Here is a 17,226-nt window from a genome sequence, read left to right as displayed (position 1 = left end):
GAGGGAAATACATTTTGATACTTGCATATTAATTTTTCACAGGCCTTGGTTACACGCTGTTACTAAAGTCTTTTTAGACCACAAGCAGAAGATGCAACTTTACAATGTAACTATTCAAACAGAACAGAACTGCATCCTATTGGCAATATTGAAATTAGAATTCAAAGGTGCCATACAACTTCTTTAGCAATCTGCAACAGAATTTAGAGGGAAGAAAGGAATATAAATTAACAGTTTCTCAAAAGTTAGACAACTATTCTACAAGTCATTTGCAAGGTATTATGGTACACTTAACAGAAGACATGCCCTATATCCCTTTAAAAGAGGTTACTAGACAGTTGTGCAGAATGATTATGTCCCCCACAATTCACTGTAGATGCCCTAATGCCCAGTGTGATTGCATTTGGAGACAGGGCTTGTGAGAGGTAATAAGGGTTGAATGAGGTCATGACGGTGGGACCCCCATGATGGAATGGGTGCCCTTATAAGAAGAGGAAGAGGGATCAGAGCTTTCTCTCTCTGTCACACAAGGACACAGTGAGAAAGTGATCATCTGCAAGAGAGTTCTTCCCAGGAATTATATCTGCCAGCACCTCGATCTTGGGACCTCCCAGCCTGCAGAACTATGAGCAGTAAAGGTGTGTTGTTGAGCTTCCGGGTCGATGGTATTTTATTAGAGCAGCCTGAGCTAAGCCACGGATGATGCTTTTTAGGTTACATTGGTGCTTTTGAGGGTCGGACAGTGACTGACTCTGAAATTCACATTATGCATGGCTCACAAATAATGCATCTTCTCAAGCAAAGTTACCCACACTCAACACCATGTTATACATAATTTTACATGTAACATAAATATGAGGAAAAGAGATATATGGAGCTAACTACAGAATCAAGAAAATGGTTTCAATGTCAATCTTGCTAGATTATACACATAAAAACATTTCTAGAACACACAGATACTCTCTAAATGCTATGCTTTATAAGTCCTTTTGAACAAATTATTTGGGCTATTTTATATGTATTTTCTATGTAAAGTTTCTTGAAATCATGGTGACTTCAAAAAACTGTGCAGCAAATAAAAATATGGTTTGGGGGAAAAAGAGAACATCAGTTAAAAGAATTTGAAATTTACAGAGAAAAATGAATCCCATCTATAATAAAATCCATTATATTACAGGGTTCTTAATAATTATGAACAGAAACTATGGACAACTATACAAGGTTCTAAACTGAAACTGCTAGGATATATTTCAGGTACATTTAGTCTCCAAATGACAGAGCGTGAGAGGCAAGCATTCAAATAAAGGCCCTCACGCCATATGTTTAAATTTTTACAATTGTAAACCAACCAAAAAACAGATAAATAAATGTGTTCTCCTCCCACACCTTGAAAATACACCATTCTCAACAAGCTGGAAGGCCATGTCGACTTTAGAACCAACTGCTCAGGCTCTGGGAGTGGACTTAGGGCCAATTAGGCAGGGAATTCATGGGTCCTTGGTAGCTGGTACTCGGCAATTCCTCGGACACTCCTTTGAATCTCTTGCCCAATGAAGGAAGACTCTGAGTTGTAGGGCTCCCCCTTGCTGAGCTTCAAGAGCAGTTTACAATAAAGCAGGTAATTTTATGCAAGTTAAAAACTCAAATTAAGGACAATTTTCTTTCCTCAAGAAAACTGATAGAAAAACTCAGCAGTTATTCCTAGAGAAGCAACAGTTCCCTCATAAAGAACAACCATAACATTACATCTAAACAAGAGGAAATTACATTGTTTTCAAGTATTTCCAAGTCCACAAACATCTACTCACCAGTTACAATAATGTTAATAATGTTTTGTAGGAACATGGTGCCCTTCTTATAAGCATTAGCTTTTATTTCATAGTTTCTTTCAAAATTCCTGAGAGGTCTGAAAAGCAGACATCCTGATTTTGAGATTATAATGGGTGAAAATGAATTGAATTAAGTAATTCTTCTAGGGGCGCCTCGGTGGCGCAGTTGTTAAGCGTCTGCCTTCGGCTCAGGGCGTGATCCCAGCGTTCTGGGATCGAGCCCCACATCAGGCTCCTCCACTAGGAGCCTGCTTCTTCCTCTCCCACTCCCCCTGCTTGTGTTCCCTCTCTCGCTGGCTCTCTCTCTGTCAAATAAATAAATAAAATCTTAAAAAAAAAAAGTAATTCTTCTAAAGTCTCAAGGTCACATGTTGGCGAAGTTGGTGATAACACTTGTAACCCATTTACATTTCCTTACTTTCAGAAGACCCCCTTTCTCCATCTTGATATACTACTCTGTGGGGGCTTTCTGGCTCAGTGGGACCAAAGCTAAGCTCAAGGAATAAACCATTTTGAAACTCAGATATTGTATTTTTGCCCTTCTTCTTCTAATATGTAAGAATCCTTACTTTTGGACCAGTGGAATCTTGCCATCAATAAAGGGAAAAACAAACAGTTATAAGTAGTAAATGAGCCAATACAAAAGAGTACTACTTCCTGGAAGCATTGTTATTAAATCATGCTGCAGCAGCAAAATGGAAAAAAAAGCCCAAAATCAAGAAAAGAATGACAGTGTTACTCTCTTGGACTAAGAGTGTGCCTAATTTTACAAATTACACTTTTCTTTGGACTGGTTTCATTTCTAGATACTATTTCAACCATCAGCTCAGGCCAAAATGGTTTGATAGCCCAACTTCACATAGAGAGAAAGATTCAAAGAAGGGATAAAATCAGGAAGAGTCCACACCAAATGGTTATGAGCTACCCAATCTGACGCCAACGCTAATCAAAGTGGCAAGCAAGTGAAAAGATGTCTTAATTGCAGCTGAAAGCCCGGGCCTACCTGAGTCATACGCAAAGTCTCTGGGTTCCTGTTTAATCATCAGAGGAGGAGGGAAGCTTTGGCTGGCCGCACCACCAACCATGGTGTTGTGTTCGTACACTGGGTCGTGGTACTCCTGCTTAAAGCCTTGAGGTGGGAAGGGGATGTTTGGCTCAGACATCTGCCGTTGGTACATAGGACGTCCTTCCCTTGGCATTGTCGGCAAAGGAGGAAAAGAATTACAGGGTTCAGAAAGCTGGCGGCGAAATCTGGGAAATAAGAGAGCATATTTTACATAAAAGGGTAATAAGGAATGCTCCTTAAAATACGGCTACAATTTTCAACTGTTTTGTTAGTGAGCATGATACCAACTGACCCGAAGTGCAGATCTTTAACAAGGACTGGATTTCTCCTTCCTGGGTCAGTAGCACCGTGTTTTTTAATCACAGTGTGACTTTTTTCCTTGATAAACTGTCCCTTGCAGCACCATTTTGGTACACCGCAGTGAGTTAAAGGTGTGCTTTGAAGAGGGATAGGAGAGCAGGGTATTATTTTGAGGAAACACCCCCTAACAGCTAAAATGCTCAATTCTAAACAAATTGGATTATTTGCCAAATTTCCATATTAAGAGTTTCCAGTAATTATATACAAGAAAAAACAAACCAGGAAAAACAGAATATGATTCCAAAGTACATCCTCTGTCTCTTGTTACCAAACTAATCAACAAACATACCAAAAAAAAAAAAAAAATCAACCAGCTTATTATTAACCTACTTAATTGGTCTTCCTTCCCGTTCCATCAGTTACTGAGGAAGCAAGAGAGGAATGACCCTCCTCTCAAATGGGCAGGACTCTTAAATCTTCAACAATGTTCTAAATAACATTGCATTCCAGTGAGAAACAAAATGGGAAAGTATTACAGAGACTAAAATCCAAGCTGGTTTTTAAAGACCACCTCTTTCCTGTCAAACAGCAGCGGAGAACACAGCAGCTTGAGAGCTTCAAACAAAATCTCAGATTGATAAAAATAAGCAGCAAATATACAGATGGAAAGAAGATGTATGCGTTGAACAGGTTTGGGACACGTTGTGCTGTGGGTCATGTGAAGTTCTGAAGCCTCAGTAAAGGCCGACAGTGAGTCCCTATCTTCCTTCCTTCTTGGTTATGCTGTGTAATGATTGGCTAATCACATAATCGTTCGGTTCTGGGTTTCTCATCCATAATATCATTGACCCACCACAAAGATGTGGATTAATTAAAGATTTAAAAGTACTCTAAAATGCCCCAAGAGTGCTTAAAAATAACCTACCCAACATTTCTATGAGCAAATATAAACCTATTAACCGACCCCCAACCCCCAGCACTAAAAGCATTCCCAAGACTTTAATTGAGAAAGTTAACATTTAATTTTGGTAATGTTAAACAAAAATAAGGTAAAAGCTGAAGAACGGCAAAGCGATCACTTTACCATTTCCATGAACACGCTTTCCTCTCTATCCCGCAATTTAACTCTAAGTTTGCTGGCTGCCTTAGAAAGCACTGAAATTCCACCTACACCTGCAGAAAATAAACTTAGAAACTCGGATATTGCAAAACAGGCTGACTGGCACTGCATTCATTTCCCTTCTCTTGCTTATTTCATTAGCCAAAAAAAGAAACAGAAATTATCATTAAGAACTGTCAAGGAGTGAATCAGAAAATCGTAACTTGAAGTTAAAATAAGAAACCAGCTCACTTGTGAAAGCCTTAAAAGGAAGTTAATAATACTTATACTAAAAGCTTTGTAAGGAATCAAGCCATTTGTTTTCACGAGTCGACCCGATTCTAGCTGGTACCTGCTGAGGACCACATATATATTCAACACGCATGCTTTGGAGGAAGCTACAAGTGGCTCGTGCCGTTCTGAGGAGGCACTGGGCAGTGATCAAGGTGAAGTGACTCCAGGAGCTTCTGGGAGAGAGTTAATGGGTAAGGAGAGCGCACTGATGATTCTTGGATACAGGGAAACAGTGGATCAGCGGCGGGAAACACTGAGAGAGAGAGACAGGGCTCCAGCACAGTGGGTTCAGGAACAAGTGCCAAAGGGCTGGCCCGAAGAACAGAACGAGCCTGAGGAAAGGAAGCAGGGGGCAGCCCAGTTGGCCACAGAGCATTCCCAGAGTGAGGCGGGGTGCCCGGGCTGGAGGGGGCTATCTGGACAAAGGATCTGTTCCCAGAGCAAATTTGCCATTTATAACCGAGGGACTGTCATTTGTTGGCTAGAACCCTCCAAGAAATCCTCCTCAGAAACATACGGCTTCGGAGATTTTCCTGGGATTGGCCAGCTGGTACTGTCCTCAAAACTCGGTGGGGGGCAGTGGGAAAAGACCCCAAGCTTCCCTCTTATAGTTCCGGGCCGGCTGTTCTCAGTCTCAAATATTTGACTTCAAGTAGAGAAACTTAACTGGATTAAAGCCTTTCAAGTTAGGTCACCTAAACACAGGCATTCTGTGGGTTCTGCAGTCACCTTCCCGAAGAAAGAACTGCTCCATGCAAATGGCCGACGACACAAGCTGTCATGCTGGCAGTTGCCACAAGTGGGAGAGCCTCGCGTAGGGGGGGGGATCGGGGAAGTCACCGGAAGTGGACAAAATAAAACTTGCTTTTCTTGTTTGTACTCTTCCTCCCTTTCAGTCCTGCACAATGTGCATCTGTTTAATGGCCCACCCTGCAATAAGATTTCTTTCATCTGTATTTACAAAACTGTTTACACAGATGCACATACCATCACGTTCTGACAAGGTCTCCAGTCTACGGAGTGAGAAGGGAAAGATCATAGGACGCATTTCATAACCAAAGCACAAAAGGACTCAGTGGTGGAGACGAAGGTAGCAAAGATACGGCTTAGTCTCACAGTGTAAAGAATGCTTTAATCTTATCCATCACACCAAAAGAGATTCAACTGAATTTGAGATTGAGTCACATTAAATAACCTATAAAAAGCAGATCCGAGTCTTCCCGTATTTTCAGAAAGTTGCCAGTGACACATCTTCTGGTTTCCTCTGCTGATCCAGAGGATTCCTTTAGCTGAGTTATTTTTATAATGGCGTGTCAGAGCCAGTTTGCACTGGCTTATTGTTAAATTCTCAGAAGTACAGTGAGCCAATTGCTAAACACAGGATTATTAAGAATTAAATGATGTCAATTTATAACTTTCTAAATATTATGTTAAAAATAAAGGCGATAGGTACTCAAAACTTATCCCTTGCATATTATTTCACTACACATTACCACTAATTATGTTCCGGAGCTTATATCCATTTTATCTGTATTGTAGAAATACTAAATAAAGGTGTGCTACTACTACCATCTCTTTCTGACTCCGCCTCCAGAGCTGTCACACTGATCGCTCGGAGTCGGATAATGACATCACAGACTATCAAACACCACAGATGACGTCTTTGGGCTTTTCTCCCATCAAGCTCATTGTTAAACATTTCCCAGCACACCACTGGCTCCATATAATTACAAGGCAGAAGGGAAAGGAAGGACGCTGTCTACAATCCACTTGTGTTTTAAGCAGTATATTAAAAGTGCTGAAGTTACTACAATATTTTATTTAAATATGAATTCATCTCTAGGAGTCCAGAATTATCCACCACAGCATACTACCTAGCTCCACGTTCTGGCTCTTGCCTTCCTTCTTTCTAAGTAATAATAATTCAGTTTCTATCTCTTAACTTTATATCCTCCGTGTCCAGGGTCACGCATCTACTGACATTAAATGCTCATTCACTTGGAAAGGATGGAAAATAGTTTTAATCAAATAAGTTCTATTCTGCAAAACTATGTACAGCTAAACCATTCAATCTAAGGTAAAGAACCTAATTCCATAAGCCACCTACTAAAATTAGTCTCCTAACTTTATAGAACAAGTACACACATATGCTCATAAAAATGGGATGATCTGATTTAAAGTTTAAGTGAGGCAATTTAATTCAGGCAAAGTGAAAGGGAAATGTTCAAATGTCGGTATATAGATTAATTTTCCACTTTAGCAACCAATTTAAATGTTTATAAAAGGAATGTTTATAAATGACCTTCTCCACAAATTATTTATAACTATAGATAGGGCAAGCTCCTTCTAAAAATATTTTGCAAAGATGTGCAAAATTAATATGCTCACCTTAAATCTACCATAGGTCTTAGGAATTAGTAATAGAATTTTCCTCCAAGATGCTAAAGACATTTAAAAAAAATACTACTTGCAGTTTACCTGTGGTCCATGGGGTAGCTGCTGTCTTGTATGGGCTGCGAAGGAGGGAGGTGAGCTGGGAAGGCGCGGTCAGGCTTCGGAGTGTGAGTCGAGTTTGGAGATGCATGATGTAGTGGGGACACTGGGGTGCTGGATGGTGTTGGGGGGTTGGAGGGCCTCATTCCCACTTGTGGCTTCTGATCATAGGCACTACCCGAGGAACAAAAGAGAAGAGAACATCTGTTTCTTTGGAACGATTAAACAATTTTTCTTCCAACCCAAGAAAAGCAAAAAATATTCTAGGCTCAAGTCATAAGGAAGTGAGAATTTTATATGTATTGGTTTTTTATAATCCTAAAACATGTCATCTTCAGAATCACCCACCACTTAAACAGAAAATAGGATAATTACTATATAACTCGGTATCAGCATAAATACAAAACATGTGTTTTAATACCTACACAAACAACTTAGTATTCAGAAAATCACTATGACAGCAGGGGAACTATGGAAATAATTATTGACATATATATTCTTGATATGTCTCCTTGAGCAAGTTGGATAGATCTTTTCTAAATCATTAAATATTTCTGATATTATCATTGTTCCATATTACATAAGATTTTAGAAAAAGACATTAACCTGAATTTCATAAGATAGAGACCATTCTTGGCTTGCCTTTATTTGTGATATAATTTTTAAGAAGGCAATCCTTTTGCTTTATTTTCATTTTTTTAATATAAAATAAATGATGCCTGGCATTAACTTCCTTGCATGGGATAATAAAGAGTAATGAGGCAAATTAAAATGTCTCTGATATAGTTAACTTTTCTTGGAGTATAAGAATAGGTACAAAATGAGGTTCTTAAAAAGAAAATCCTATTGTCATAGTCTAACTTCTAAACACAATTACCAAGGAATAAAATGAGTAAGCTTGTTTTTATATACATTATGGATTTAAGTTGCTTTCCTTTGTTGCATTTCCTCTTGGGAATATGATTTAACTAATTTTTATAATCTAAAAAATATTTTACTGAGAATAAATTTTACTTAAATTTCTGAATAAGAAAGGTATTTCTAGGTTAAAATAATACATTTTCTTCTAAAATAAAAAGCAATCATCAATACACAGTTTTTCCTTTTTAAAAAAGAAACGTTCTTTTTGGATTAACTTATGAAATAATTTATTCAGTTGCTACATCTATACCACAGAATTACATCCAAGCGCAAAAATACTTCACAGAACTGCAGAAGTGTGTGCTGGGTAAGTCAACTCTTGGCTTTAAAGCAAAGTCAACAGTACTCATATTATGTTTGGTTCTACCTATTTCCTTTACCAATATTTCTGAATGAGAAACCCTTCTTCTACAAAATAGCTTGCCCATCTTATTCCCATGTAAAAAGAAAAAAAATGATATATCTTCTGCCCTAGGACGCTTTTTTTTTTCCTCCATGAAATACTGTATTGAGTTATATTGTTCATATAGAAATGGAAGTACTAGGATTTAATCCATATATCACTGTGGAAACTACTGGTCCCCAAGAAGGACCTCAAAATACTCAGGTGATTTATCTACAATTTATGAATGTCAGATAGGTCATACAAAGCAGGAGTGATTTCATAGTCACACTTCTGATCAATGCTGAAATGCAATGACAATTCCATATCTATCTGGTTCATTAACTTGAAATTTTTCAGTATGTTAAATAGTTACTCTGTGAATATATAGTACTCTTAAAGAGAAAATACAAAAATTAAAAACACTATAAATAAAACTCAGATTGATCAATATGATTTTAACTGAACTCAGTATGCTTTAATGGCTTCTACAAGAGATCTTTTTAAATAAAAGCTTTGCAGTTTCAAGTGAGCTGGCTCATAATTTCAGGCTCTGGTGATCCTCCTAGAAAAGCAGATATAAAAGACAAGTTTGCGAGAGCAAATAGGAATAGAATACCCCAACACTGGTCAGCTGCCATGAGACTGCACAAATCTAAGTTTCTTGAATCTTATGTATCTTGGATAGAATATTACATTCTGTAAATATATGAGAATATAGAATACTCCTTTGGATCATAATGTATTATGAACTTGAATCTATATAACTTCTAAAACTGCAAATATTTGTAATCATTTTTGTAAGTTTCCAAATGAGCTCCTTTTAAGAACTAAGTTTCTACTGTAATTGAGAATAATGATACTTAATACACAGAGCCAACCTCTCTTCATGCAATTAGAGGCCAATATGAAAAGTAACAGAATGCAATTTACTGTGAAGGGTTTTTAATGAACATATATGTTATCAAATCTTCTAACAAATGAACAAAGTAATTTTACTGCTCCACCCTTTATTATCATCAAAAGGAACAACTGGCTTTTTAATAGCTAATAGCCTGTACTAAGCCGTATAAAATTCTAACTTTATTGCAATTCTCCGTGAACGCATCTTATAGATCATCTGCAAAGCCTGTCAGATAACTAATGTACTGCTCAGACCTGCCAAATGTTTCATTTTTTTCTACAGACTCTATCTAAAGTGCATAATGCATTCATTCTAATGAGAACTTTCAATAGCTGTTCATGCCAAGTAAGACCCTCTTCTCAAACCCAGGACGCATCACTACAGTAGAAAAGCAGCTAACGATTTGGATGAAAATTATTGCTTTAAAATGATTCTAAAAGTGTTTGATTGGATAGTGTATGGTTCTTCAGAGCTCGGCTAAACACATTAGCTAATTAGCTTGTTATATGCTGAAGATGTAACTCATATAAAATAGACCTTGAGAATTGGTATTATTCTGGATTTTTTGTTTTAGTCAGAAACACCACCCTCTCTATACACCTGATGGCTTTACCTGACATTATACAGGCACTTCTCTCCATAGCTGAATTTAAAGGGCTGCTCCTGACTGCAGGCAGAGCCGAGTTCTGAACATGGACTGTGGGGTTCCTTCTTGATTTTCAGTGGTAGGCCATGAAAAGCCACTAGAAAACAAAACAAAAAATATCCACACAAATGAAATGGAGTTAGGAATTAAGTAATCTGCTCGACTTCTCTTGGTTAAAATATCACTAACATTTCATATTGAAAAAGAAAAAACACATGTAATGAATTTCATGGAAGAAAAGATTCTAGAGAATCCCTGTATATTCTTTTTCTGCTTTTACTGCTTAACAAAATGCATGCTTGAACTCTCATTAAAGTGAATCACTTATAATTTGCTTAGCTGATATTAACAATACTAGAAGCTCAGTTTTCAGAAAGTTTTAAAAATATTTCCAAAAAATTTCCAGTGATTAAAGAAGAAAAGGCTCAACTGATCATCTGAAAATTAAGTGAGGACCGGAACATAATTTTCACCATTACTGAAAGGAAAATATCTCAAGCCCATGAATAGTAATGGTTTCACGGAATGACAACTGAAGTATAAGAAAAAAAATCCAAATGCAGGTCCAGTGGTAACTGAAGATAATCTGGGCAAAAACTCAACATCTTTGAGGCCAATGCTCATTTATAAAATAAAGGTAAAAGTACCTGCCTATCTACTTACCAGAGTTATGAGATAAAATGTGAGGAGAAACATGTGAAAATTATGTGTCAAATGTAATCCACCATAAAACAATTTTTCTAAATCAAATGATGTTTTACCCTCTTTCATGTGACTTAATGGTTATACTTATATTCGTTAATGCTTAATACAAACATCATATAAAATATGAAGGCTAGAGAAAATATGTATGTGTAGGAAGAGACAACTTTAAAACCAATAAATAAATAACACTATGTATGTTTTTATTCTTTTTCCTACTAGAGATCCCATTAGAAGTTTGAGTATAAATGGAAAATGCATAAAAAGACAAAGGAAAGTACACATGAGAATGGATTTTATTTTCATGTACAATGTACACAAATATGACTAATCAAGGGATAAACACAAAAAGAACACACATTCTGGAGATTTATTCTAACTCCTATAAGAACGGGAATTAAAACACAAAATACTGTTTTCTATAAAGGAAGATATGACAAGAGAAACTTCATGATTTATAATGCCATTCAATCTTGATTGTGGCATGACAGCATTATAAACTTGTACTAGTTTGAACATCATATATAATTTAACATAATAATTTGATATCAAAAGCTACCAAGCTATGGGCAAATATATGCTATTTGGTTGGATATGTACATAATTTTGACAGAAATGTTCTATGGTACTCAAGAGCCATCTGAAACACTGTAGAATATACATTTGCCAAAGAAATAAACAAATTTCATCTAAATTAGTTGTCTAAGAAAAACTTAATAAATAGTAATAAAATAATTCCACTGGGTGGTCTATTTCAAAATATTTTCTTGATACACTGTGAGTTTAACATGCCTACTTAAAGTAGAGAATAGAGGACAGAAACAAAGGAGAAATTACATGTGTTTTCATGTGTCAAGGGTACTCATGCTTATTAACTTTACCAAGTCAGAAAGTTATAATTTATTAACCACTAAGACAGAAGAGATTTAAGAACATGAAGACTTGTTAGGATTCTAATTTGAAAAAAAACAACTATAAAAAGGCAACTTGGTGACAAATAAGACATCTAAATATGGGCTAGATATTAGATACTGAAGAAATTAGTGTTCATTTTGTTGGATGTGATAATGGAATGGCAATTACACACAAAAAAAGATTTAAAGTTAGAGATTCATAAAGTATTTACAGAAAATAAGAAGATATCTGTGAATTTCTTTAAAATAGACTAGAAAAAAATAATGTATTAGGGAGAAATCAAATACTGATAAATGTTAAAAGCTGATTGATGGGTAGGTGGAAGTTCATTACATTATTCTCTTTCCTTTTAATTAAGTCCCAAATTTGCACAATAAAAACTTTTTAAAATGTGAAAAAATCCACAAAAGATTTAAAGTAGTACTGTATAAGAAAATTCACTGCCTGTGTATGTGTGTGTATGCTACTTCTTAGAATGACAAATATTGTATGATGAAATCACTGACCATACATGTGTTTCTTTCTTAGTGAACAGTTTTCAACTATTTACTACTTCTTTGAACATAAACAGTAAAACGCATATGCCCAAGTTTAGCACTTTGGATTACATATTGGGTTTTACATTTTCCTAAGAAAAAGCAGTAGCAACACATCGGGAACTCAGTTTGTCATTCATAGCAGCACCAAATCATTATACCTGAGAAATCAGATCTAACTCATATGAATAAAAATAGGTGAGACCTCAGGAATTAATAAATACACAGTATGATGCAAAGTTTATCAAATTTATCAAAATACCAGATTTATCAGAGACTACTATATCCAATAGTATATTTTAAAAGTCTTTGGGACCATGAGCGAGAATAGCGTTAATGAACAGGACACTAAAAGCACTAACAATAAAAGAGAATAACCTACAAATTATGCTTCAATGAAATTCAGAACTTCTCTTCATCAAAAACACTATTAAAAGACATAAGTCCACATAAGCTGTGGACTTCCAGAAGATGTTTTCTATAGAAAGATCTGACAAAAAGCTCATATTCAGAATAAGCAAGTCAAAACAAATAAGCCAATTAAAAATGGGCAAAAGCCTTGAACAGGCAGTTCATAAGAAAAGACATCCAAATGGTAAAACAAACAAATGAGCAACAACAAAAAGCCTATGTAAAAAGGTAGTCAATATTGGTACTTATCAGGAAAATGCAAATGAAACCACATAAGATAATCATTATACACACACCAGAATGGCTAAGCTGCAAAAGACTGACATTACCAAGTTTTGAAGAAGACCTAGAGCCAACAGCAACTTTTATATATGCTGCTGAGAGTATAAATTGATATCAACACCTTGGCAAACTTTTTGGCAGTATCCACTAAGGCTGAATATAAATGTACCCCATGATCCAGTAATTTCACTCTTAGGTATATATCTAAGAGACAGGACTGCTTATGTTCACCAAAAGATATGTCTCAGAATGTTTATAGCAACTTTGTTCAAAATAGCAAAAACCAGAAAAACTCCAATGTTCATTAGCAGGCTAATAGGTAAATATTCATGGCATATTCACACAATGAAATGCTATGCAGGATCAACGTAGAACAAATGACTGACACACAGAAATATAGGTGGTCTCACAGATGTGAAATTGAGTAAAAGAAGTCAAAGCACAAAACAGTAATGTAGCATTTGAACTTCAAGAACAGACCAAACTGAGTGACAGTGAAAGAGTTCCCTTCTGCTGGTAGATGGGAGTGTTACTTACTGAGAAAGCACACTTGCAACCTGCTACAGTACTGGGAATATTATATACCTTGCTCCGAGGGGCACTTCTGTGAATGTATACATATGGAAAATTCATCAAACTGTGCAGTTAAAATTTTACATTATAATGAGTGCATCTCTCAACTAAAAGGTTAAAAATATGAGGGGCATCAATTAATGCTATACAACTTAAAATATCTGAATATGTCTGGCCTCCTGTTCCATCAGAGACATCTGAGAACAGGTCCTTGGAAGTGTGTTTTGTTTGTAATTTCACAGGATAAATGATTCCAGATGAGGCAGGGGAGGAATGACAAGTCTGGGGTACCGTCAGGAAGGCTTGCTAGCCTAACAGTAGCCTCCTATCAAAGTGTCTATTGACATGGACTTGGAAGGAAAAACTTGATCTATCCTAGAAAGACACTGTCTAGAGTGCTAATGCTTTCAAACGGGCTCCGTGGGCTCGCTAACTTGACTTCAGATGAAAGGATGTAAGGATTCCCACAATGCTATCAGAGGCAAGTTGATTCCTAAACTCAGGATGCTCAAATCTGACCGATTATCAAATTTAACCAGGTACTTTTGAAAAACAACAACAACAACAGGGATTCCCAGACCTCACATGGTTATTATGTTTATGTTTATTCAACCTCCTATAGGTTGAATTATGCCCCCTCCAAAATTCACGGCAAAGTCCTAACCCCAATACACCTGAGTATGTAACTTCTTGAGAAGACTAGTTAAGATGAGGTCAATCTGGGGAATCTAATCCAATATGACTCATGTCCTTATAAAAAGGAACTAGGATACAGAGACCCTCACGCAGGACAACGCCGCATGAAGACAAAGGCAGAGATGATACGATGCTCCTACAAGCCAAAGACTGCCAAAGACTGCCAGCAAACCAGCAGAGGCCAGGAGAGATGCGTGGAACAGCTTCTCTCTGAGAGCGCTCAGAACCCCCTACCGACACCCTCATCTTAACACCTCAAGCCTCCAGAACTGTGAGACAATAAATGTCTGTTTTTTAAGCCACTCAGTTTGTGGTACTTCGTTCTGGCAGCCCTAAGCAAACTAATACACCACTTCCAGAAATGACGATTCACTAAGACTGGGACAGAGATCAGGATTCCGTATCTTACAAAAATTTCTAGGTGATTCTCATAACTGGGCTAATTTCGAATCCACTGTGATGCGAACCCATACCTGGATCCAGTGTGTGCTGCACTGAAATAGATCCAGTACTTGCAGAGACTTAAAAAAAAAAAAAAAAAAAAAAGATCTAACAATGTCTTTCTATTCAGTAGATGCCCACCCTTGAGGATTCTCCCAGGTTCTCCAAATCCCGAACTTTCGGGCTCCCCTACTCCTAACGTAACTCCACAACATCATGTGTCTCTAACACATGCAACGTGTGTGGGCCTCTTAAGCATCACGGGCCCTCGGAACTGTGATTTTTTTTTTTTTTCCTAATCGTAAGACAAATAAGTAATTCAACAAATTTGAGTTGGCTTGGAATTTTTCATTGCTGTGGGGGAAAAAAAGGAAGCCAACCTGAAGATCTCCAACATTTTGCACAAGAACCACATGCGACTTTATTGTTCCCATTTTCACTTTCCTGCTTCTTGGAGATCCTGTACCACAAAAGTGATTTCTCTTATTTATTCTTAAATAAGGACAGTACAGAGACTCCCACCAGAGCGGGCTGAGCTGAGCACGCGCTGGGTATTTCTTCACCGGGCTGAGAGTCTGAGCGTCTGCTAACAGGCAGTTTTCCAGCTCACTGGCACAGGCACAAGTGAAAGCAGCACATTCATTTTGTGCAATTTGCTTTACCTTCCCACATGGAGTTGGTGCATGTAAAAGGCTGTTAAGTACTAAATTATTCCTTATCAAATCACCATCATCTGGAGTCATGATCAACACTAATTAAATTACTTGCACTGAACACGGCTCCAGCCTGCTGCCGAGGCTGCTAGGTACACATTTCATTTCGCTTACTGTACGGTCCTTGCTGGGTCTGAAGCAGAGAACGACATGCATCTGCATTGCTGGTAGTTTGAATTAAAGTGAATCTTTCCTTCTTTCAGTGTGTCAAATCCAGTGAGTTAACTCCTTCATTTCATTTGCAAAGAAGCGATAGTTCAAATAATATTACTTTATATCTTTATCCCTGACTTCGGACAGTTCAGAAAATGTATCTATGAAATCTACAGTCTTTCTCAGGCATTCCTCAAAACGCGTTTCCACGCAAACTTTTATGACCCCCAGCCCCTTTGGACAACCAGATCTTTAGGAGGAGAAGCAGAAAGAACACGCAAGAGCTGCATCTTGCATTTTTTCTTTGATGGAGACTTGACCTTTAAAACCACATCTTAAGGCTGACTAATGATGACTGAGTTCTTCTAATGGTTAAATTTAAGAGCTCCAAAATACCAGGACTTTTAAAAGTGCACTTCCAAAATAAACTCAACAACTTCTTAATTTAAAAGTTTACTTGGGGTTATGGTATTCTCATAAAATATTGGTTAAATTAATAATTGTTTTCATTTTAGAACTATGAACTTCAAGGCATCATCTTGCTCCCATTTTTTTTTTTTTTTCTGTCTACATTCTAGAACAGAGGCAAAATCTTGTCCTTATTCTACTGGAGCGCAGAAATGCCCTCCACCTTTCCAGAGTGCAATGATGCTAATAACCATGTCATTTGTTCAAACTACATTTGAACACCTTAAAATACAGATGAAGATAATGAATTTAAAAATTTACTCACAGGAGAGTAATCTCCTAAACAATCATGACATTGGAACATTTTTGTACCATTAAATTGAAAACAGACCATGTTTGTTTTAACAGACTGGTTCATGTTAGTCCTGAGAATAAACAATTTAATCTATACATCGAGTTTCTGTTTATATCTCTAGAGTGAAGATGATGTCGTCTTCTGATACATTCAAGAAAGATAAGAGGTTTAACTATAGATGGGGACTTACGGAACTGTGGTTGAATTTAGAATCACAATAGAAAATACTAGCTATAATGATTTTTAAAAACCCTCAAATTTATAAAGTATTACAAAGTTTTCAAAGAATCTTCACCTACTGTATTTGATTCTCATCAGTCAAGACAAGAAGGACCTTTATTATAACTCCCACTTCTGCTAATTTTTTTCAAAAGGCATAGAAAAGCTAAGCTTAATATCTATCACAAGACCTGGGACTAACTTACAATAGGTTAAGAATAAAGAGTCCTACACCCTGGTGACAACTCTTGAGCACGTCATTCAAATTTATTTTGAATAAACACAATTATTATTTCCTTCATGTAAAAGCACCACTATAACCTCCTATCAGATGTTTATCCATTCGTTCTGTCATTAATTAATTCACTTACTATGGCCTAGATACTATGCCAGGTGCTGAGAGGAGGACAGAATATAAAGCTGTAGAGTAAGGATGAACAGTAAGACACAGTCTTATCTTCAAGAACTCAAAGAAGTCCTATTAGAGCTTTATTTAGTTTTTTAAAGTGTTTTCTCTCATAAAGATATTAGCCAGTCTCCTTTAAGTGTGATAAATTCATGTGTGTGGAATGCATGTTTATATATATATGACCTTAATAATATATTTGTGCCACTTGTATCCAAAACACTTCTCAGAGTATTCAGGCCTACTTCTAGGCATTCTGCTTTCTTTCAATTTATTACTGTGACTGAAAGTATTTAAAAATTCACACCACTCATATTCCACTAAGGAAAAATGCTGCCGTCCAGAATCTAAAGCTTCCCCTAGAGTCTGATAACCAAAATGTCACAAGTGATGGGTCCCCTTCTATATGTGGACAGTGAATATAATTACAGTGATAAGTTGCCTTGGCTCTGACCTTTTACTCTGCTTTCCTCGCAATCCTT

General features: G+C 36.9%; 1 protein-coding gene across 2 annotated transcripts in view; it reads right to left on the bottom strand.

Annotated features, from left to right (window-relative positions):
• ETV1 (ETS variant transcription factor 1) overlaps positions 1-17,226 on the bottom strand; it is a 91,464-nt gene that overhangs the window by 32,158 nt on the left and 42,080 nt on the right. For both annotated transcript variants that reach the window (XM_008686345.2, XM_008686344.2), the window contains 3 exons: positions 9,902-10,031; positions 7,067-7,255; positions 2,833-3,080 (listed from right to left, as the gene is read on the bottom strand). In XM_008686345.2, coding sequence (XP_008684567.1) covers positions 2,833-3,080; positions 7,067-7,255; positions 9,902-10,031 — 567 coding nt within the window. The remainder of the gene's footprint in view (positions 1-2,832; positions 3,081-7,066; positions 7,256-9,901; positions 10,032-17,226) is intronic.

Source organism: Ursus maritimus, unplaced genomic scaffold, assembly GCF_017311325.1.
Source record: "Ursus maritimus isolate PB19 unplaced genomic scaffold, ASM1731132v1 scaffold_3, whole genome shotgun sequence".
Lineage (NCBI taxonomy): Eukaryota > Metazoa > Chordata > Mammalia > Carnivora > Ursidae > Ursus > Ursus maritimus.
The sequence above is the reverse complement of the archived record's forward strand: the minus strand, read 5'-3'. Positions and strand labels throughout refer to the sequence as shown.